This window comes from Heptranchias perlo, chromosome 3 (assembly GCF_035084215.1).
Source record: "Heptranchias perlo isolate sHepPer1 chromosome 3, sHepPer1.hap1, whole genome shotgun sequence".
NCBI classification, from domain to species: domain Eukaryota; kingdom Metazoa; phylum Chordata; class Chondrichthyes; order Hexanchiformes; family Hexanchidae; genus Heptranchias; species Heptranchias perlo.
In genome coordinates, this window is record NC_090327.1 from 26922579 (window position 1) to 26947573 (window position 24995).

General features: G+C 44.5%; 1 protein-coding gene across 1 annotated transcript in view; it reads left to right on the forward strand.

The window, feature by feature from the left end:
* The window catches only part of fam135b (family with sequence similarity 135 member B), a 392147-nt gene that overhangs the window by 115304 nt on the left and 251848 nt on the right, over positions 1-24995 (forward strand). The window contains exon 3 of the mRNA XM_067978580.1: positions 15353-15432. Coding sequence (XP_067834681.1) covers positions 15353-15432 — 80 coding nt within the window. The remainder of the gene's footprint in view (positions 1-15352; positions 15433-24995) is intronic.

A 24995-nucleotide genomic window follows, 5' to 3' on the forward strand; every position in this document is an offset into this window, starting at 1 on the left:
GTGATGTGATGGATGAATGGGACTTGGTGCATGTTAGGAGACAGGCAGCAGAGATTTGGATGAGCTCAAGTTCATGGAGGGTGGAAGACGGGATGTTGGCCAGGAGAGCATTGGAATAGTCAAGCCTAGAGCTAACAAAGGCCTGGATGAGGATTTCAGCAGCAGATGAGCTGAGGCAGGGGTGGAGACAGACGATGTTTTGGAGGTAGAAGTAGGCAGCCTTGGTGATGGAACGGATATGTCTGGTCGGAAGCTCATCTCAGGGTCAAATAGGATGCCAAGGTTGCAAATGGTCTGGTTCAGCCTCAGACAGTGGCCAGGGAGAGGGATGGAGTCAGTGGCTAGGGAACAGAGTTTGTGGCGGAGATCAAAGACAATGGGTTTGGTCTTCCCAGTATTTAGTTGGAGGAAATTACTGCTCATCCAGTACTGGATGTCAGACATGCAGTGTGACAAAAGAGACAGTGGAGAAGTCGGGAGAGGTTGTGGTGAGGTAGACAAATGTAAGGAATCTTATAACACCAGGTTATAGTCCAACAATTTTATTTTAAAATCACAAGCTCTCGGAGATTGTCCCCTTCGTCAGGTGAGTAGGGGACCTCACCTGACGAAGGGGACAATCTCCGAAAGCTTGTGATTTTAAAATAAAATTGTTGGACTATAACCTGGTGTTGTAAAATTCCTTACATTTGTCCACCCCAGTCCATCACCAGCATCTCCACATCGTGGTGAGGTAGAGCTGTGTGTCATCAGCGTATGTATGGAACCTGATATATTTTCGGTTGATGTTGCCGAAGGGCAGCATGTAGATGAGAAATAGGAGGGGGGCCAAGGATAGATCCTTGGGGGACTCCAGAGGTAACAGTGCGGGAGTGGGAAGAGAAGCCATTGCTGGTGATTCTCTGGCTACGACTAGGTAGATAAGAATGGAACCAGGCGAGCACAATCCCACCCAGCTGGACGACAGAGGAGAGGCATTGGAGCAGGATGGTGTGGTCAGTCATGTGAAAGGCTGCAGACTTGACAAGATGGATGAGGAGGGATAGTTTTCCATGGTCACAGTCACATAGGATGTCATTTTGTGACTTTGATAAGGGCCATTTCAGTACTGTGGCAGGGGTGGAAACCTGATTGGAGGGGTTCAAACATGGAGTTGATGGAAAGATCGGCACAGATTTGGGAGGCGACAACAAGTTCAAGGACTTTGGAGAGGAAAGTGAGGTTGGAGATGGGGCTGTAGTTTGCAAGGACAGAGGGGTCAAGGGTGTTTTTTTTTCGGAGGGGTGATGACGGCAAATTTGAAGGGGGGACACAATACCTGAGGAGAGAGAACCATTAATAATATCTGTTAACTTGGGGGCCAGGAAGAGATGTTAGGTGGTTAGCAGTTTGGTGGGAATAGGGTCGAGGGGGCAAGTGATGGGTGTCATGGACAAGATGAGCTCGGAGAGAGCGTGATGGGAGATAGGAGAGAAACTAGTGAAAGATGTTTCACCTATGTTTGTCAATAATAAAAATGACCAAGGCTCTGTAAAACCAAAGCAGAACATCCTCCCCTTTGTATTCCAGCTCCCTTGTGATAAAGGCTAACATTCCAGTAGTCTTTTTGATTATTTTTTGTATCTGTGCAATGGCTTTTAGTGATTTGTGTATCTGGACACACAAATCCGTTTGCTCATCCACAATTCCTAGTGTCTCGCCATTAAGAAAATATTCCTATTTGTCTTTCTTGGATCCAAAGTTGATGACCTCACACTTTTCCATAGTTTTGCCCACACACATAATCTGTCTATTTCCTTTAGTAACTATCGTTCCCATCTACGTAACTTATTGTGTCTCCTAACTTATTCTCTGCAAACTTGGATATACAACACTTTATTACTTCATCCAAGTCATTAATATACATAGTGAAAAGCTGAGGCTCCAATATAGGTCACTGGTGAACATCATTCCCTTTATCCTGTGGTTCATTTCTAGAGGGATAGAATTGAATTGTAAACAATTTTACAACACCAAGTTATAGTCCAGCAATTTTATTTTAAATTCACAAGCTTTCGGAGGCTTCCTCCTTCGTCAGGTGAACGATGTGAAAATGAAAACCTCGAAATGAAATCGCATTTATAATTCACAGAACAATGCTTGGTGAGTGCAGACAGTTTTTTCAACTGCCCGTTGCCAAGGCAATCAGTGGTGCAGACAGACAGGTGTTACCTGCCAGGTCTCACAGAATATACAAATCACCAAAAAAAAACAACAAACAAAAAAAACAGAGATAGAGAGGTAGAAACATAGAAAAGACAGCAACTGACCCGTTATATTAAAAACAGATAACATTTGTTCACTGGTGGGGTAACGTGTAGCGTGACATGAACCCAAGATCCCGGTTGAGGCCGTCCTCATGGGTGCGGAACTTGGCTATCAATTTCTGCTCGACGATTTTGCGTTGTCGTGTGTCTCGAAGGCCGCCTTGGAGTACGCTTACCCGAAGGTCGGTGGATGAATGTCCATGACTGCTGTAGTGTTCCCCGACTGGGAGGGAACCCTCCTGTTTGGCGATTGTTGCGCGGTGTCCGTTCATCCGTTGTCGCAGCGTCTGCATGGTCTCGCCAATGTACCATGCTCTGGGGCATCCTTTCCTGCAACGTATGAGGTAGACAACGTTGGCCGAGTCGCAGGAGTATGAACCATGCACCTGGTGGGTGGTGTCCTCTCGTGTGATGGTGGTATCTGTGTCGATGATACATGATACATGTCGATGGTACATTGGCGAGACCATGCAGACGCTGCGAAAACGGATGAACGGACACCGCGCAACAATCGCCAAACAGGAGGGTTCCCTCCCAGTCGGGGAACACTTCAGCAGTCATGGACATTCATCCACCGACCTTCGGGTAAGCGTACTCCAAGGCGGCCTTCGAGACACACGACAACGCAAAATCGTCGAGCCGAAATTGATAGCCAAGTTCCGCACCCATGAGGACGGCCTCAACCGGGATCTTGGGTTCATGTCACGCTACACGTTACCCCACCAGTGAACAAATGTTATCTGTTTTTAATATAACGGGTCAGTTGCTGTCTTTTCTATGTTTCTACCTCTCTATCTGTTTTTTTTGTTTGTTGTTTTTTTTTTGGTGATTTGTATATTCTGTGAGACCTGGCAGGTAACACCTGTCTGTCTGCACACTGATTGCCTTGGCAACGGGCAGTTGAAAAAACTGTCTGCACTCACCATGTGGAGATGCCGGTGATGGACTGGGGTTGACAATTGTAAACAATTTTACAACACCAAGTTATAGTCCAGCAATTTTATTTTAAATTCACAAGCTTTCGGAGATTTTCTCCTTCCTCAGGCAAATGTTTTGCCTGAGGAAGGAGAAAATCTCCGAAAGCTTGTGAATTTAAAATAAAATTGCTGGACTATAACTTGGTGTTGTAAAATTGTTTACAATTGCACTCACCAAGCATTGTTCTGTGAATTATAAATGCGATTTCATTTCGAGGTTTTCATTTTCACATCGTTCACCTGACGAAGGAGGAAGCCTCCGAAAGCTTGTGAATTTAAAATAAAATTGCTGGACTATAACTTGGTGTTGTAAAATTGTTTACAATTGTCAACCCCAGTCCATCACCGGCATCTCCACATCATAGAATTGAATAGCAGAGAATTTATGTTAAACTTATATAGGACCTTGGTTAGACCACTCTTAGAATACTGTGCAGAGTTCTGGTCTTCATATTATAAAAAGGATATAGAGGCACTGGAAAAGGTGCAAAAAAGATTTACAAGGATCATACCAGAACTGAGAGGTTATACTTATCAGGAAAGACTGAACAACCTGGGGCTCTTTTCTCTAGTAAAGAGAAGGTTGAGGGGTGACCCGATAGAGGTCTTTAAGATTATGAAAGGACTTGATGGGGTAGACGTAGAGAAAATGTTTCCACTTGTGGGAGTCCAAAACTAGGGGCCATCTATATAAGATAGTCACCAATTAATCCAAAAGGGAATTCAGAAGGAAGTTCTTTACCCAGAGTGGTTAGAATGTGGAACTCACAGAATCATCGAATGGTTACAGCACAGAAGGAGGCCATTCGGCCGTCGTGCCCTTGCCAGCTCTCTGCAAGAGCAATCCAGCTAGTCCCACTCACCCGCCTTTTCCACATAGCCCTGCAAATTTTTTTTCCTTCAAGTACTTATCCAATTCCCTTTTGAAAGCCAAGTTTGAATCCGCCTCCACCACCCTTTCAGGCAGTGCATTCCAGATCATAACCACTTGCTGCATAAAAAAATGTTTCCTCATGTCGCCTTTGGTTCTTTTTAACTCATTACAAGGAGTAGTTACATAGAAACATAGAAAATAGGAGCAGGAGTGGGCCATTCGGCCCTTCGAGCCTGCTCCGCCATTTACTATGATCATGGCTGATCCTCTATCTCAATACCTTATTCCCGCTCTCTCCCCATACCCCTTGATGCCTTTTGTATCTAGAAATCTATCTCGCTTCTTCTTAAATATATTCAGTGACTTGGCCTCCCAGCCTTCTGTGGTAGAGAATTCCACAGGTTCACCACCCTCTGAGTGAAGGAATTTCTCCTCATCTCAGTCCTAAATGTCCTACCCCGTATCTCCCCTCATTCTGGATCCCCAGCCAGGGGTAACATCCTTCCTGCATCCAGTCTGTCTAGTCCTGTCAGAATTTTATATGTTTCAATGAGATCCCCTCTCCTTCTTCTAAACTCGAGTGAATACAGGCCAAGTCAACCCAATCTCTCCTCATACGACAGTCCTGCCATCCCAGGAATCAGTTTGGTGAACCTTCGCTGCACTCCCTCTATGGCAAGTAGATCCTTTCTTAGGTAAGGAGACCAAAACTGCACACAATACTCCAGGTGTGGTCTCACCAAGGCCCTATATAACTGCAGTAAGACATCCTTGCTCCTGTACTCAAATCGTCTTGCAATGAAGGCCAACATACCATTTGCTTTCCTAACTGCTTGCTGCACCTGCATGTTTGCTTTCAGTGACTGGTGTACAAGGACACCCAGGTCCCTTTATACATCAACATTTCCCAATCTATCACCATTTAAATAATACTCTGCCTTTCTGTTTTTCCTTCTGAAGTGGATTTATCCACATTATACTGCATCTGCCCTGTATTTGCCCACTCACTCAACTTGTCTAAATCGCCTTGAAGCCTCTTTGCATCCTCCTCACAACTCACGATTCCACCTAGTTTTGTGTCGTCAGCAAACTTGGAAATATTACATTTGGTTCCCTCATCCAAATCATTGATATATATTGTGAATAGCTGGGGCCCAAGCACTGATCCCTGCGGTACCCCACTAGTCACTGCCGACCACCCAAAAAAGACCCATTTATTCCGACTCTCTGTTTCCTGTCTGTTAACCAATTTTCAATCCATACCAGTATATTGCCACCAATCCCATGCGCTTTAATTTTGCACACTAACCTCTTATGTGGGACTTTATCAAAGGCCTTCTGAAAATCCAAATAAACCACATCTACTGGTTCTCTCTTATCTATTCTACCAGTTACATCCAGTTGATGCGAACAGCGTAGATCATTTAAGGGGAAGCCAGACAAACACATGAGGGAGAAAGGAATAGAAGGATGTGTTGATCAGGTTAGATGTAGAGGGGTGGGTGGAGGTTCCCATTCTATGTATCCCTACATTCTGTCTCTTACCTCCCAACCAATTACCAACCTATGTCACAAAGTTTCCTCCAGTTCCATGCTCTTTTATTTTTGCTAATCATTTTTTCCGGAACTTTATCAAATGTCTTCTGGAAGTCCATGTAGACAACATCCATAAACACTCCCCTAGTCACCATCTTAGTTACAAAAGATTAAACTAGATTACTCACAAATGACCTGCTCTTTGCAAATCCATGCTGACTCTCTTTGATCATCTTGTACTTGTCCAAGTGCCCAGTCACTCTCTCCCTGATTCCAATTGTTTCCCCACAACTCATGTTAAACTGTCTGTAGTTTCCTGGTTTCTCCCTCCCTTCCTCCCTTCTTAAATAATGGAATGACATTTGACATTTTCCAATCCTAAGAACCTGGTATTAGCCACTATATCAATCAGCAGTAATTGTTCATTGTATCGTATCTTCAAACTCTTCACTGCCACAAGGCTACAAACAGTAGTTGGTTGAATGCAATGATGTGAATTGAAATTTTATATCAATGCTTTTTTTCCTTTTGTTGTCAAATTTCTCTGCTAATTTTCTCAGATGTGTGAAGTCCTTGGTGTAGCTTTTAGAAGTGTGGGTTTCTTTATTTCCTAACCCATTCTCTAAAGTGATTCACCTATGTTTTCTTTCAGGTATAGATTACTTGTCGAATTTTCCACATGCTTCAACTGGAACTGTACATTTACTGCATTAAAAATAATTATTGAAAAATTTACTAAAATAAGGAAGACTATAGGATAAAGTCTGCAGGATTAAATAATCATGAAGACCCAAGCCCTCAGCATCTGGCAGTATTAACATATCCCAGCACATACCCACATTCACTCACTCTATCCATTCTAAGCAACAGTCCAGAGACATCCATCTCATAGGGAATTAGATAGTGAGGAAGAAGAGATGGATGATACACAGAGAATGAGTGAGCAAGAGCAGCTGGTGGTGACATATGAGGGGAAAAATGTTGCAGGCGTAAGGGTCCTCGGGTGAAGAGCTTGCTGCTCATGGGCTCTACATTAAAAATAACGATGCCTGCAGAGCACCGAGTGTTGGTGCAGGCATTGGGAGACACATTGGACAGTGTGGGTGCCATCTATGACTCGTTGAATCTTGGGAAATTTTTGGGAAATCCTGCCACTCGTTCAAATTGCTGTTCTATCCTGTTGTCGCCAGTTATCCATGGGGTATCTGATGGAATTTCCAACTGTAGAGAACACTGCAAGCTAGACTTGTTTGAGGCATGTAAATTGAACTGTGACACATATACCTCGAGTGACAGCTTGGAATGACCTTGTGGCACTGAAGTTAAGGGTGGTGGTGACCTTGATAACCACTGGAGAGCCACGCATACAGTGAAGATGGGCTGCAGGTCAGCTTGCAGTACGTGGTATAACTCTTGACAGCTTACTTTGTAAATTGATGCCTCTGTAGATCTGTTCTTTACCAGTATGAACATTTCTGCCTGAGGTGTGGGAGTATCAGTGGGTGGGTGACATGCGCCTGTGGTGAACTCTCATCTGCGTAGTCTACCACCGTTGCTCCTCCCCCTCTTCCAAAAAGCAATGATAAAGGGAAATCCACAATGGGAAACCAATTATACCCTGTCTTAAAAAAAAAAGTGGAGGGTGGGTTAAATGGCAGCCCATCAGCAATGGCGCAAAGACAAAGCAAAAAAAATCCACACAAAAATGACTCAATAACAAAGTTTTATCATGATGTGGAGATGCCGGTGATGGACTGGGGTTGACAATTGTAAACAATTTTACAACACCAAGTTATAGTCCAGCAATTTTATTTTAAATTCACAAGCTTTCGGAGATTTTCTCCTTCCTCAGGTAAATGTTTCAACATTTGAAACATTTACCTGAGGAAGGAGAAAATCTCCGAAAGCTTGTGAATTTAAAATAAAATTGCTGGACTATAACTTGGTGTTGTAAAATTGTTTACAAAAGTTTTATCAGCAACAGTCACTGAATAAGCTTGTCCCTTTAATCTTAATTCTCCCTTCAGGGTAGCACCTAGGATCACTGGTTGTCGGTTTTATACTGATGTGATTAAGACTCATTGGGATAAAAACTCATTTGCACGACTAGCGCATGCCAAAAACTTGAGGCCCGAGGATCGATCGAAATTAGTCCTTGGGCCTCATCCACAAACTTGGGGTGCGCTACCGGCGCAGGCAGCTCGCCCGAGGGATCACATCAATGTCTGGCCGGCCACCTTGCCGGCAGTGGCCCTCAGCTAAGTCCTGGGATGGGGGATTGAAGCATGCTATGGGAGGGTGAGGGTGATTGTGATGCTGTGGTGTTTGGGGAGCACTCTGGCTCCTGGCTCCACAAGAAGGGATATTTTTTTAAAATAAACATTTTTACACTGACTTGTCATTCTTGGCCGCAAGAGCTGCTGAAGAATCCTGAGCAGGGCACACCCAATGACTACCCCACTTATTGCTGACTAATTTTGTAAAGGGTCCTCCGTCAGGTATTAGACCCCTCATTGACATATTCAAGGGGCCTTATGCCTGGGATGCCTAAAATATGGGCCCAACACATTTAGCAATGGGACGAATGCCTGAGCAGACTGGGTGCAAGCTTTGTGCCAATTTTACGCCCGAAAACAGGCGCAACTGATTCAATTTCTACCCCGATGTAAATAACAGGATAATGTTGTTACTGCCTGATTTAATTGTGCCAGCTCAAAAATGGGCAGGCTCTTCGCCATCCGCTAGAAAGGATGGCAGAAAATTAGGCAGATGCTAAAATGGGCCTGAAACTAGCACTATGGAATATCTTTCTTTCACCCGATTACCACCCAAAAAACAGACGGAAAGTGGCAGGATATCCAAGGTGAGATGCCAAAGGGCATCGCGCAGCTGAAAAATTGGATCCCACCATGACTTCAGAAAAAGAGAATGTTGGAGGGGAAAAAATAAAATCTCCCCGATCGTCAACTGCTTACTGGTAAAAGCAAAAACCATCTTCAATGTTAAATAAAAGTAACTGGAGAAAATGGAATGGCATGCCACAAGCAGACTGGGCAGACATTAAGATATTAGATTGCGGGATTTTGATTGATTGCTTTTAAACTACATTACTATACCACTGTAGCTAGCCAGCTTCTTGTCAGTTTTATTTGCCATTTCCTTAAATTTGAAATCAATGTCTCATCTCTCTGTGCTTAATTAAATGGTGGCTATTACTGCAGTTTGCACTGAGTTTGCTGTCCTTAGCCAAGGCAGGCAATTGTGGTACTAAATCTGGCCCCAATGTCCTTGGGCTAGGGCAGAAAAGAATTAGTCAAGCCTCCTGATCGTCATCTACTGATCACTGATGTGTACGGAGATTGGTTGAAGCCAGGATAGACTTGGCTACGATGCCTTTCACTGTAGAATAGCCTGGAGAAGTTCACCATCTGCATATGAAGAATGGCCAATTACATCTACCTCCTGTACAGAGCAGAACACTTTGCATCTCTTTCTATCTCCTTCTATCATTTTGGAATCTGTTGACAGTTACTTCTCTGAAAGTATTTGCTAGATTTCAACCCTTGGTCTTTTTTTGTCCTCCCTCTTTGTCTTCTTGGATCTGTTTTGGTGAAGGCTGCTGGCAGCTACAGAAACATATCCTGCTGGAGCTGGCAGCTTCAGCCTAAGAGAGGAGAAAAAGGGAGAATTTTTTTAAAATGCTGTGTAAATAAATGCATGTTTTATCTTCATTATTTTTCTGTCCATATCTTGCACTGTCTGTCACGTTTGAGTGATCTCTCCATCTCTTCACTTGCCTCCATCCCAAAGTTATTCAGCTCTACATATCCTTCCTTAGGTAATTAAGCCAATGTCGGAACTGATAATTGTGTTTATTTTCAGGGGCTGAGCATCTTCATAGTATCCTGGAGTTGCATTCTGTTGAAGTGGTAATAATGTGAGATCATAATCTGGTGTCACTGTCCCTCTTACTGAGTGTTTTATGTGTTTTCCTGCCCACTCACCTTAAAGTAGCTTTCTTTTTTACATTTTTTCCCAGTATTACTTAACAGTGTTTTGGGTCCTACTCCAGACAGCCCCGGCGAGCGGAGATTGGAGCACTGGCTCAGAATACTGGGTTGACGTCTAGTGGGGGGACTTGCATCTGATGGGTGTGGGTGCCCCCCCCCAATTGTAAAGGGTAGGTAGAGTTCTTTGGTTTTGGTTGAGCCCACCTAGGAGAAGATACTTCAAAAATAAAAACCGTAAGGAAGGTCAGGGGAAACCCCTCCCCCCCCCAGCTGCTCTTCCCCAGTAATTAGCATAAGAATCTCATGTGTGGGACAGACAGACTCAATAGTGTTCTATAAATTCTGCTTGTGGTGTTTTCATGTGGTTTTATGGATTCTACTTTTGCATATTGGTTGGAGATAAAAAGAAAAGCAGAAAATACTGAAAATGCAAAGAATGGTAGTTAGCATATGAAAAAGTAAAGATAGGCTAGTGTTTCAAATTACCCTTGCCCAAAATTTTCACATCGTTCACCTGACGAAGGAGGAAGCCTCCGAAAGCTTGTGAATTTAAAATAAAATTGCTGGACTATAACTTGGTGTTGTAAAATTGTTTACAAAATTTGTGTTGTCAGGTTGGGGAAATGTCTTTTATATTGACCAGAACAATTCAGGCCTTGCTATGTAAATAAGGAGGGGAGAACTGCAGATGGGGATCAAGAGTAAAAATCTACCAACTAATTTCACAAAGAGGCAGCTGTTTGTTTATTCCAATAGCATCAGTTTTGGGCAAACTCTTAGAATCCATAATTCGAGGTCAAAATAGAAACGCAAGGGTTAATCCTAGCACAGCCAGCATGGATTCATTAAAGGCAAATTGTGTTTGACAAATTTAATTGAGTTTGTTGAGGCAGTGACTGGATAGATAAAAGGAATGCAGTTTATATATTGTATATGGATTTTTAGAAAGTGCTCGATAAGGTGTCTCACAAGGGACTTGTTACAGTGATATGGTACAAGAGAAAATATAGCAGCATGGATAGAAAGTTGATTGATGGACATTGTTTAGGGTAAATGGTTCTTTCTCAGTCTGGAGAAGAGTTGGAAGTGCTGTACCTACGTGGATAGCACGTTTCAGGAGGTGGTCACCCCGCAGCTTAAGAGAGCGTAGGCAGAGAGGGACTGGGTGACCGCCAGACACACAAGGAGGACCAGGCAGGTAGTGCAGGAATCTACTGAGTGCATCTCACTCTCTAACCAGTATTCAGTTCTGAAAACTGGCGAGTGAGAGGGTTCCTCTGCAGAGTGCAGCCAAAGTCAAATCCACAGCACCATGGATGGCTCAGCTGTACGGGGTGGGGTGGGAGGGGGGTGGAGGAGAAAGGTCCGGAGAGCAATAGTGATAGGGGATTCTATATTCAGAGGAGCAGACAGGCGTCTTTGCGGCCGCAGACGTGATTCCAGGACGGTTTGTTGCATCCCTGGTGCCAGGGTCAAGGATGTCACTGAGTGGCTGCAGAACATTCTGCGGGGGGAGGGTGAACAGCTAGAGGTCGTGGTCCATATCAGTACCAACAACATTGGTAGAAAGAAGGATAAGGTCCTGCAGGCAGATTTTAAGGAGTTAGGAAAGAGATTAAGAAGCAGGACCTCAAAGGTAGTAATCTCCGGATTATGCCCAGTGCCACGCATTAGTGAGCATAGAAATAGGAGGATAGAGCAGATGAATGCGAGGCTGGAGGGATGGTGCAGGAAGAAGGGCTTTAGATTCTTGGGACATTGGGACCAGTTCTGGGGAAGGTGGGACTCACACAGGCCGGACGGGTTGCACCTCAACTGAGCTGGGACCAATGTCCTCGCGGGGAGGTTCGCTAGTGCTGTGGAGGGGTGGGGGCTTAAACTAATTTGGCAGGGGGGTGGGCACCAGGTTGTAGCAATGGAAAGGAGAAACAAGGGGCACAAAGGATCGCCGGAGAAAGATAGCACTAGAACAAGTAATAGTACAGTATTAGGTGGGAGCAGACTAAGAGAGAGTACAAGAAAATCTGGTTTGCAGTAAATGCACGAAGCGCGGTAAAGAAGGTTGGTGAGCTGCAGGCGCAAATAGCCACATGGGAATACGATGCTGTGGCGATAACGGAGACCTGGCTCAAAAAAGGGCATGATTGGATACTAAATATTCCTGGATACAAGGTGTTCAAGAAAGATAGGGAAGGAAAGAAAGGAGAGGGTTTTGATTAAGGAGAATATTGCAGTACTGGAGAGAGAGGTTGTCAAGGACAGAATCTATTTGGTTAGAGTTAAGAAATAAAAGAGATGCCACTACACTACTGGGTGTATTCTATCGCCCCCAAATAGTGGGAAGGATATAGAGGAGCAAATTTGCAGGGAAATTACAGAGAGGTGCAAAAGCTATACAGCAATGATAACTGGGGACTTCAACTATCCTAATATAGACTGGGATAACAATTATAATATAAGGGGCACAGAGGTGGAGTAATTCTTGAAATGTGTTCAGGATAACTTTCTTAACCAGTACGTTTCTGGCCCAACGAAGAAGGAGGCATTGCTGGACTTGGTTCTAGGGAATGAGGTGGACCAAGTAGAACAAGTGTCAGTGGGAGAGCATTTAGGGAGTAGGGATCATAGTGTCATAGGTTTAGAATAGCTATCGAAAAGGATACGGACCACTCTAAAGTAAAAATACTCAATTGGAGGAGGGTCAATTCCAATGGGATGAGAACAGATCTGGCCCGGGTAAATTGGAATCAAAGATTGGCAGGCAAAACTGTAATTGAACAAGTGGGCGGCCTTTAAGGAGGAGATGGTTTGGGTACAGTCCAGGCACATTTCCACGAGGCAGAAAGGTAGGACAACTAAAGCCAGAGCTCCCTGGATGATAAAATAGATAGAGAGTAAGATGAAACCAAGAAAAGAGGCATGTGACAGATGTCAGGTTGATAATACAAGTGAGAACCAGGCAGAATATAGGAAGTTCAGAGGGGAACTGAAAAAGGAAATATGAGGGGCAAAGAGAGAGTGTGAGAGTAGACTGGCGGCCAACATAAAAGGGAATCCAAAAGTCTTCTACAGGCATGTAAACAGTAAATGGGTAGTAAGAGGAGAGGTGGGGCTGATTAGGGACCATTAAAGAGATCTTCTCATGGAGGCAGAGGGGATGGCTGAGGTACTAAATGAGTACTTTGCCTCTGTCTTTACCAAGGAAGAAGATGCTGCCAGAGTCTCAGTAAAGGAAGATACAGTTGAGAAACTGGATGTGCTAAAATTTGATTAAGAAGAGGTACTTGAAAGGCTAGCTGTACGTAAAGTAGTAAAGTCACCCGGTCTGGATAGGATGCATCCTAGGTTGCTGAGGGAAGTAAGGGTGGAAATTGCAGAGGTGCTGGCCATAATCTTCCAAACATCCGTAGATATGGGGGTGGTGCCAGAAGACTGAAGAATTACAAATGTTACACCCTTGTTCAAAAAAGGGTCTAAGGGTAAACCCAGCAACCATAGGCCAGTCAGTTTATCCTCAGTGGTGGAAAAACTTGTAGAAACGATAATCCAGGACAGAATTAACAGTCACTTGGACGAGGGTGAATTGATTAGGGAAAGCCAGCATGGATTTGTTGAAGGCAAATTGTGTTTAACTAACCTGATAGAGTTTTTTGATGAGGTAACAGAGAGGGTAGATGAGGGCAATGTAGTTGATGTGGTGTAAATGGACTTTCAAAAGGCATTTGATAAAGTGCCGCACAGTAGGTTTATCATCAAGATTGCGGCCCATGGAACAAAGGGGGCAGTAGCAACATGGATACTGCAATTGGCTAAGAGACTTAGTAGCAATTGGCTAAAGTGCAGGAAACAGAAAGCAGTAGTGAATGCATGTTTTTCGAACTGGATGGGGGTGTACAGTGGTGTTCCCCAGGGGTCAGTGCTAGGACCACTGCTTTTCTTGATATATATTAATGACTTAGACTTGGGTGTACAGGGCACAACTTCAAAATTTGCAGATGACACAAAACTTGGAAGGGTAGTAAGCAGTGAGGAGGATAGTGATAGACTTCATGAGGATGTAGATAGGCTGGTGGCATGGGTGGACACGTGCCAGATGAAATTTAACTCAGAAAAATGCGAAGTGATACATTTTGGTAAGAAGGACGAGGAGAGGCAATATAAACTAGAAGGCACAACTCTAAAAGGGGTACAGGAACAGAGCGATCTGGGGATATATGTGCACAAATCATTGAAGGTGGCAGGGCAGTTTGAGAAAGCGGTTAAAAAAACATACGGTACCCTGGGCTTTATAAATAGAGGCATAGAGTACAAAAGCAAGGAAGTAATGATGAACCTTTATAAAACACTGGTTTGGCCACAATTGGAGTATTGTGTCCAGTTTTGGGCAGCACACTTCAGGAAAGATATGAAGGCCTTCAGAGAGGGTGCAGAAGAGATTTATTAGAATGATTCCAGGTATGAGGGACTTCAGTTATGTGGATAGACTGGGGAAGCTGGAGTTGTTCTCCTTGAAACAGAGACGGTTGAGAGGACATTTGATACAGGTATTCAAAATCATGAAGGGTCCAGACAGAGTAGATGGAGAGAAACTGGTGGAAGGGTCAAGAACCATAGGACATAGATTTAAGGTGATTGACAAAAGAACCAAAGGTGACACCAGGAAAAACTGTTTTACACAGCGAGTGGTTAGGATCTGGAATGCACTGCCCGAGGGGGTGGTGGAGGCAGATTCAATCATGGCTTTCAAAAGGGAACTGGATAAGTACTTGAAAGAAAAAAAATTGCAGGGCTACAAGGATAGGGCGGGGGAGTGGGACTAGGTGTACTGCTCTTGCATAGAGCTGCCACGGACTCGATGGGCTGAAAGGCCTTCTTCCTTGCTGTAACTTTTCTGTGATTATAGGATTCTATGATCTTATAGAAGGACTGAGAAAAAAAACAGTGCAAGGACTGAGAAGGAATTGTAAATTAAAATGAATGAATTCAATGTCAAATCAGGTACAGAAAGAGAAATAAAGAGAAGGAAAGAAATATTATTGGATTAAGAGAGGGAAAAAAGAGACAGAGAGGCAAAGTAAAAAAAAATTAAATTTGACATTTTTAAAATCTCCAACAACAATTAATACCTGAAGAAATGAGACTCCACACTTGTAATAGTAAATTTTCAGTGCCAGGGAGGTTAATTGGCAGTAATTAACACTTATCGTTAAAAGGATACTTACACTTGAAATGACAAGACCTAACTTTCTGTGGCCAGTTTAGTTCGTATCTACCGCAGAAATAAATCAACTTCACGACATTCAGTGCATTTCACTGGTGAGGCAGACAGCAAGATGCCATTTTCGTGAAGCTAATGGAGATGCAGCACAAGTCGGACAGCAACTTTTGGATATTGGCATTTAAATGCGCACCTGCACCTCGCCTAAAGTTGCTCAACCATTTGCTCATAAATAATGGCGAGGGCCATTCGCCTCACCATTATTATACAACAAATTCTGACCCAATGTTTAATCTTGATTCCATTATACTGTACCCTCAATATAAGAGTGTCCTGCTGGAATTCCCAGAACATGTTTCTCAATGAAACCATAGGATATGCTGCCAAAGCAATGGGTTGCTCAAATCTTTCTTTTCTGTTCCGTCCTCCAGGTATTACCAGGTGCGCACAGCACTGAAAATCCCACCCCGAATTCCTCACAGGCTGACAGCAACACTGACAGGACCCACAGGTAAGAAAACAAGACACAGAATGCTGAACAGGTGTTGGCGAATTACTGCCTCATACCAGAGACTGCCTCGTAAGAATCACAGACGGAAATTTATTTTGAGAACTTTCTCAGTGATGAAATAACCCATGTGCTTCCTCTGCTACTGGGATGTTCTGTTTTTTTTTAACCAGATGTTTAGATATAATTTCAAAAATTCTCCAGCAATTTTTTCTACCCTTCTCTTGTAGCCACTGATTCATGCTGGGGTATGGTTCCACAAGTGCTGGGGCACCTTCTGTACCTTGCCTAAATGACCATTCTTTGTGTGTGAGCTTGCATAGTGAATATCAGCAAGCTATTCTTCCATCCTCATCTGATGCCTGTGCATATTCACCTCCTAGCAGGAATCACTGGACAGCGTTCAAGAGCAGGAACCATGGCCTGAGGCTGCTGAGCCCAATTATAGTGTTCTAACTGGTATGCTAGCTGGGCTTAGCTAACTCAGCACTGATCTGTTTTCCTTCAGAGCTGTCAATCAAACTCCAGGGCAGGGTTAGGACCACAGGTTGCAGTCAATGTCTTGCACTGATCTCGCCACCAGCGAGCCTGCACAGCAGATGTTGCAGTAAGCAAAAGTACATTTTATGTCGGAAAGTACCTGAAATCCATCCTTGGTTAATGCAAGTGCACAGCATGGAGCCACAAAACTGCTGTGGCTTCAGCAAGGTGCAGAATGTTCTGGCACATACATAACAAATTAAAAGCTAAGACTGGGGAGGGGAGAATGCACAGTAAATGCATCATTAGTAGGCAGTTTGTACCTGAAGGTAGCATTTGTAATTCAGTGGACATTCTTGTAATTAGTTGAGTTGGGAGGATGAGGTGCTTAATCCTAACGAAACCAAGCAGGAAGCTTAGAATACTTTTAATTAGGCTTTTCGGACCGTTGCTGATATATATTGAGCCAACCGTGATTGGCCTATGACATCCGCCTGCAGTGACTTGATAGCTGGCTGACAGCCAGCTGTTAGAATTATTTAGTGGCAGGAAACATTGCAAGTGTTTACCAGCAACCTGCTGTGTAAGAGGAGAGTAACATGGTGGAACTGACAGAAGAACAAATGTAACGGTGTCACATTGAGAATGTTTTTGACAAAATAAACAGATATGGTATGGAGAAAAAATGGAGAACTTGGTGAAAAGGAAAAATGACAATATGTCAGAAGTGGATTCGTGGGATATTTAGATTGCCGTTGTAATTAGCAGGTTGCTAATTTATACTGCAGACTGCAAATCTGCACCCTTGTAGCCGAGAGAGAGCTCTGCGCATGCGTCCTTGCACACTTGCGCAGATCTCTGCTCCCAGCTGTTAAATTTCATATGATTTGAGAGAGCGGGGGTGGGAGTACCCACTTTCTCGAAACATTTTCAAAACTATGTCATAGTTTCCCTGTAAATGGTCTCAAACCAAGCTTGACACCAGTTGGAGCAATATTCCATATATCATTCTCAAGCAGTGTGCGACAGTCTCATGGCTTAAGACCTGACTCTGCAAAGCAGTTTTCACTTCAGCAATGTAAAAATCACACTTTGGCTGCACCCTTAGGTCCTGATCATTATGGGGAGGAGGGAAGGGGACGGTGGCAGGGGAGGTGGGGGGGAGGAGGGAGGTGTAGCGGCCGGGAAACCTAGAAGTATCGGTTTCCCGGAGGTCCTTCCGAATTTAACGGCAGGACCTGATTTAAATTTTTGGACTCTGTTTCCCAGCTGCAGCCAGCTAGACCGAGAGGCTGGGTGGCTGACGAGTGGGAAGGCCTGCGACACCAGGCTCAGATCGGGGAGTGGAGAAGAGGGAGGGAGAGATCATAGGTCGGGGGGCACACCAGGGGGGAGGGAGGCGGTGGATTGATCAGTGGTGCCGGAGACATCGGTGGTGGGGGGGTCCGATCGTGGTGAGGGGGGGGGTGTTTGATTGCAGGGGGGTCGGATCGTAGGGGTCCGTTCGTGGGGAGGTAAACAGGTTAGCTTGGGGGGACGTAGGGAAGCACTCCTACTCCTCCTGGCCCACAAGCAGTGCTGGAAAGACACTTGCCTGTTGGATCCGGCCATTCTTGCCTCCCTTCAGCTGCCTGGTTTCCAGAGCCCTGGGATTTAAATTTAAAAGAGAGGTGAAATCTCTTTTACCTCTCTTTTAAATTTAAGCCTCATTAAAATATTTAAATTCCAGATCAGCCTCTGGAGAGCGGGTTAGTCACTTGCTCCCCCCACCCCCATCCCGCCTCCTTTAAAACGGCTTGGGGTCGGGTTTTCTATTTTTGCATTTTTGACCACCCCCCACACCCCCCTCCACCCAAGCCCCTCTCCTTCCCATCCTGGGGGGGGGGTTAAATCCCCCCTTAGGTTCTGAGTCTTACCTCTGCAGTTGTACTAGAGAGTAGCCAGTGGAGACAGCCCACCTCTGGCTGCAGAATTACTGAGGTGGCTCGTGGATATCAGTGCCTCAAGTTGATTCTTCCCTCTATCACAAAGTGCTGGTGGTGGAAAATTGCCAGTGGTGGTTGCATAAACTTAGTTTGTATTCCCTTGAGTATCGAAGACCGAGGGATGATCTAATCGAGGTGTGTAAAATGATAAAAGGATTCAATAGTGTAGATGAAGAGAAACTATTTCCTTTGGTTGGGAATCAAGAACGAGGGGACATAATCTTAAAATTAGAGCCAGGCCATTTAGGAGGGAAATCAGGAATCATTTTTTTCACTCAAAGTAGTGGAAATCTGGAATTTTCTCCCCCTAAAGGCTGTGAATGCTGGGACAACTGAAACTGAGATCGATAGATTTTTTTTTAGGTAATAGTATCAAGGGATATGGAGTAAGGGCAGGTAAATGGAACTGAGGTAAGGATCATGATCTAACTGAATGGCGGAGCAGGCTCAAGGGGCTGAATGGCCTACTCCTGTTTCTATGTTCCTATGTTTACTGTGTACCGTTACGAATGATACTCTCCAGTGGCACCAACAAGGTTAAAGATGATGCTTTCACTGGAGTATGGACAGATAGCTCAGTGTATCGCAGTATGCAAAAGGAAAGAAAGTTCACATTCTACGGCAGCTCCAATGGGCACTGGCATTAACAGGGAAGAAAACAATAAAAATGGGGTCATGAAAAATAACTGGGTCTTGAAGCATTTTGTTTGGCATAAATATCACACAATTTTTCTGCTCCTTACACATAATTTCACTGTTTGTTGCTGAGTTGCGGGTGGTGTTTCTCCTACAATGGGAAGAGTTAGGGGATATGTTCTTGTGCAGAGTTGTTAGAATATGGAAACAGTGGTGGAAGCAGAACCCAAAAACCTTTCAAAAGAGAAGTGGATAAATATTTGGGAAATGGGTAGTGGAATAAGACTGAGTGGATAGCTGTTTGAGAGCTGGCACAGGCACGATGGGCTGAACGGCTTCCTCCTATTCTATAAAATGTTATGATTGCTGGCAGTGCCCCCTATAGCCAGCTGCCAGGAGGCACCAGGGATGACCAGGTTGTGTAGAAGAATCGCCCAGGCATGCCTCTCTCCTCTAACTTTTCCCTCCCCTGTGCAGGAACACACTGTGGACTCTGTTTGACATGTCAGACTAGAAACAGAGTAGAATGGGGGCTCCCAGTCATTGCCCCTAAGAGTCAGTGTCCTTTTGTGTTCTAACATTCAGTTCATCCACACTACTTTTAGAATATTCTTTTGATTAGAACTGACTTTCTTCCTGATTTAATAATTGTATTTAAACAGTAGCTTAGTATTATTGATTTCGCATTGGTGCTGGCTTAGATAGAGGCTGATGGAAGCTGACAGCAGGTCTTCCCTGTTCAAAGCAGTGAATTGCCTCCACTTCCTTAACTCAGTCACTGTTTATCCTCTACTCTTCACTGATGGTTCCATACTTCTTAAATAATCTACCTGCCACCTGTTGTGCCCACAATTCCATTTTAAGCAAGAAGAAAAAAGAAAATTGATTACTCCCACAATGGCTCAGTTGGTAAGTATACTGCATACAGACCAGGAAGTTCTGTATTTGACCCCCTGGTAAGTACAGAGTTAGCTCTTCTCAACTGGGGTAGTGATGCCATTGCTACAATTGACTTCAGTGCCCCTGGGATAGAGAAGGACAAAATTAAGCCACAGCTCTTGCTTCTGATTCCTATTTGGTCGCTCCATCTGGAAAGTTCACATATTTGGTCATCAGGTGATGACAAGACCAAGCTCAGCCATGTTGCTTCCCACGGTCCATTAGTCCGGCCGTGCTCACTGTCCAGGGCCTCCTATGAAGAATGGCCACTTGGTGCCCGTGGAACTGTTTCCAAAAAAAGGGTCAAAGTCTTCAGGAAGGGAGGGGAGAAAAAAGTGTTTTTTTAAACAAGAGCGGATGTGGGTGATTTGATACACTGAAGCCTGCTCCACCATTTTTAGGCAAGGCCTGCCTCTCTTTTTAAGCCAAATACCCTGTTTTTTTTTCTCTCCATGACTTTCAATTAAAAACAAACTAACTAGTGTTGTTGTAGATGGTAAGTTGGATGATTCTGTGTTTCATAAGGACAGGAGTATTATGCCATGTAACACCTGCTACTCTGGTGGATTTATGGTTAAGGATACAAAGTCTAAATCATGTAAGTAAACACATCCTGAGGTTATTGAGAGTTTAATTGCTATTTGGTGAGTGAAGTTTGCAGTTTAGAAGGTGTGTGTAAATTTCCAGCTCAAGGCCTGAACAAGGCATCATGAAATAACTGCTTTTCAAATGTCATTTCAAATGAGACAGATGTTCTCAAACATTTGTAATGGATAGATGGAACATAGGTACTTAACAGGGACTGAAGGTGAAACAATCAACAGCCAAAAAAGAAACCCTCTGCAATCTCAGTGTTCTAAATATTACATGAATGGAACAATTGGGCACTACTGGAAGCTTACTTACCTTGAAATTAAGTCCTTTGAATATCAGCGAAAAATAATATGTTAGTGTGAAATTTCTTTGTCCGCTATGTTAATGGGAGGCGGGATTGGTGCATGGGGGTGGGCTGGGGCAAGTGGTAAGCTCACACGCTAGGGCCGCCTGAGGAGATTTCAGCTCTCGGGCCTCATTTCCATAACATATATCGAGCTCCCGCCCGAAACTGGCGGGAATCACTGCCTGGCCGGTGGGCGGGAGCGTGAATTTGGGTGGCAGTCAGGGATCGCAGTTGGGGGAGGAAGGGAAGTTTGGGACAGGGGAGCACTCCTGCTCTTCCTGGCCCACAAGGAAACCTTTAAAAAAAAGTTTAATTTACCCGGGCCTCTTCTGGTCCTCGATCAGCCCCCGGCAGGTTTGGCCTGGTGGGGAAGCCACGACTGCTCCCTCACTCAGGCCTCAGGTTAATATTGCAGTCAGGCCCCGATGATGTCATCTGCATATTTAAAGAAGGACCCCGCCGTGTTCGGGGGAGGGGAGGGGGGCCTCAGGTAAATATTGCAGTCAGCTACTTCTGGGCGGGAAGACAGTGGGTAAGTCCTCTGCTGCATTTTAACTGCAGAGTTAAAGTTCCTTCAAGTGTTTGTTCACGTTTTTTGAAGAGCCCTTGTTCAAAACTTCTGTTTCTTATTCAACAAAACGAACTCTGCTCTGACAAATCATGGGTCTGGAAACAATTAATAACGTCTGCAGTGTTGGTGGTTTGCTATTGGAAACCCTGAAGACGGTCCTTGCAGGCCGAGTTCATGGTGCTCTTTGTTAGCAGGTGGTCGCACACTGAAATAAATAGAATGAGACGTTTGCTCCAGCCTGCACCAGGGGAAGCCTCCAAATTAGATTCACTCACCGCAGTGCTGATGGTGAAGCATGCTGTCACTCATTTGATGTTGTGCAATAATAGAGCTGAATGATTAGCAGCAGCAGCAAACCCTGTGCTTATAAAATCCAAAGCCTGCTGTCCAAATCACAGATGTTCGCTCACTTGGAGACATGTTACGGAGCAGATTTGAGAAGCAGCCAGCTCTCATGTCGAGAAAACTTCTAACAGTCCTTCTGTTTTTTTTTCTTCTTCTTTATTTTCTGGCAATTACAACAACGAGAAAGATTAGATTTACAAGACTATTTTTCTTTCCATTGATTTCTATATGAATTCAATTCTCATAATCTGTATAGGCATTATTCGGGCCCTCACCTGTGTGGAGCCCTGCTCACCAAATCCATAGGTTTTCACATTGGATGCACTAAGTCTATTGATTCCTGTTCTCCTGTCAACTGAATTCTGTATTTGTTCAGGCAAGTTGTTCACTGGCAAAGGGTTCAAATACCAGGAGATGCAAGTTAAAAGTTAGGTGTAAAAAGGGAAGTCAGGCAGAATTTTTGCATCGAAAGGGTAATAGAATTGTTGATTAAATTATATAGGGAGGCTAAAAAAGCAGACAGTATAAGTGAGAATCCCACGCCCTTTTGAGGGAACCAATCCGTCCCTGGCTGGGTTACAAGGAATGAAGACAAGTACAGTACAAATAAGAAAAGAAACATTTCATTGTCTTGCTTCATGGTTTTGTCCTATGATAATTACTAGCTGCACCTCTAGCCAAACTGTTCCAGTACAGCTGAAACACTGGCATCTACCCGACAATGTGGAAAATTGACCATGTATGTCCTGTCCACAAAAAGCAGGACAAATCCAATCCGACCAATTACCGCCCCTTCAGTCTACTCTCAATCATCAGCAAAGTGATGGCAGGTGTCGTCGACAGTGCTATCAAGCAGCACTTACTCATCAATAACCTGCTCACCGATGCTCAGTTTGGATTCCGCCAGGACCACTCGGCTCCAGACCTCGTTACAGCCTTGGTCCAAACATGGACAAAAGAGCTGAATTCCAGAGGTGAGAGTGATTGCCCTTCGTTGAGGGTTCTATAACAAGGGGACATAGATTCAAGGTAAAAGGTGGGAGGTTTAGAGGGGATTTGAGAAAGAACTTTTTCACCCAGAGGGTGGTTGGAGTCTGGAACTCACTGCCTGAAAGGGTTGTGGAGGCAGGAACCCTCACAACATTCAAGAAGCATTTGGATGAGCACTTGAAATGCCATAGCATACAAGGCTACGGACCAAATGCTGGAATATGGGATTGGAGTAGACAGGGCTGATGGCCGGCGCGGACACGATGGGCCGAAGGGCCTCTATCCGTGCTGTATGACTCTATGACTCTATGACATCAAGGCAGCATTTGACCAAGTGTGGCACCAAGGAGCCCAAGTAAAATTGAAGTCAATGGGAATCCGGGGGAAAACTCTCCAGTGGCTGGAGTCATATCTAGCACAAAAGAAGGTGGTAGTGTTGTTGGAGGCCAATCATCTCAGCCCCAGGACATTACTGCAGGAGTTCCTCAGGGCAGTGTCCCAGGCCCAACCATCTTCAGCTGCTTCATCAATGACCTTCCCTCCATCATAAGGTCAGAAATGGGGATGTTCATTGATGATTGCACAGTGTTCAGTTCCATTCGCAGCTCCTCAGATAATGAAGCAGTCCGTGCCTGCATGTAGCAAGACCTGGACAACATCCAGGTCATTGGGCTGATAAATGGCAAGTAACATTCGCGCCAGACAAGTGCCAGGCAATGACCATCTCCAACAAGAGAGAGTTCTAACCACCTTCCCTTGACATTCAATGGCATTACCATCGCCGAATCCCCCACCATCAACATCCTGGGGGTCACCATTGATCAGAAACTTAACTGAACCAGCCACATAAATACTGTGGCTACAAGCGCATGTCAGAGGCTGGGTATTCTGCGGCTAGTGACTCACCTCCTGACTCCCCAAAGCCTTTCCACCATCTATAAGGCACAAGTCAGGAGTGTGATGGAATACTCTCCACTTGCCTGGATGAGTGCAGCTCCAATAACACTCAAGAAGCTTAACACCATCCAGGACAAAGCAGCCCGCTTGATTGGCACCCCATCCACCACCCTAAACATTCACTCCCTTCACCACCGGCGCGCAGTGGCTGCATTGTGTCTCATCCACAGCATGCAACTCGGCAAGACTTCTTCGACAGCACCTCCCAAACCCGCAACCTCTACCACCGAGAAGGACAAGAGCAGCAGGCACATAGGAACAACGCCACCTGCACGTTCCCCTCCAAGTCACACACCATCCCGACTTGGAAATATATTGCCGTTCCTTCATCGTCGCTGGGTCAAAATCCTGGAATTCCCTACCTAACAGCACTATAGGAGAACCTTCACCACACGGACTGCAGCGGTTCAAGAAGGCGGCTCACCACCACCTTCTCAAGGGCAATTGGGGATGGGCAATAAATGCTAGCCTTGCCAGTGACGCCCACATCCCATGAACGAATAACAAAAAATTCTGGTTGGTAATCAGGACGGATTATTGGAGTGTTGGTAATGGCGGATTCGACTATACATTGGTTTGTAATTCTTGACAGTTCAAATAGATCTGTAGACACTCATTGACCCTACTTTGATTATGCATCCTCTTGTAATAAATCTGCAGATCACTAGCTTTAGTCATTTCATGCCTAAAATGAAAGTGTCAAAAATAAGTAGAAAAAAACTGCAAATATGGGAATAATACTGAAGCAGATATGCAAACACAAACCACTGGAAATGAACAGCAGGATCATCACCATTTCTAAAAAGAAAGGACAGATAAATGATGGGGCTACACCTGAAGCTTTAACCTGTCTTCTCTTTACAGCTACTTTCCAGCATCTATTTTTATTTGGGAAGAATTTTTATCTCCCTTCACAGGTGTTTGCCATCCTAAATCTCCTGAAGCAAAATTCAGGATTTTACAGGCAGTAAGTTAATGGAGGCTTCTTATTGGTTGTGAGTTATGATTAAAAGCTAAAACTATAAAAGGATTTTGATAGAGTGAGTAAGGAAAGACTATTTCCTTTTGTTGGCGAGTCAATGGTGAACTGTCTTAACGTAGATGTAGAGGGGGTGAAATTGGGCCGTATAGCACCCGTTTTTTAGGCACTGCATGGACACCTAAGTCCCAAAAATGGGGTCCAAGATGTACGCGCACATTTCCGATGGGAAGTGCGCAGGACGCCATCGTGGTAAAGGGGTTTGCGCGCATGCACCTAACGAATGCCGGCAGCATGTAGAGTAAGGAGAATATGACGCGGATCAGTGCGCTGGTATTTTGGAACTCCACACTGCAGCCAACCTCGCACAGCTGAAAAGGAGTTAAAGAGCATGAAGGACCTCCCACCAGCATTATTTAAAGGTATCATGAAGTACTTACAGGTCAGTTGGTGGATTATTTCTTCTGGCTGCTGGTGCAATTGTACGTGTTTTTGGAGTTTTCCTCTACTTTGATAAAGTTTCAGTACTCTACAGGGAGCGGTCTGGTTGATTTTGCTGTACTCTTTGCGTCAATTAAAATATTGTACTGAAAAAAGTTGCTTCCAGACCTGGGTGGCCTGGTAGAGCTTCCTCTGGGAATTGAACATGACTGGGAGAATGAAGAGAGGCCATGCAGAGCAGAACAAGCTGCTGGAAGAGGAGCAGGGCACTCAGCAGGAGGCCATATCTGCGGAGGGTCTTCA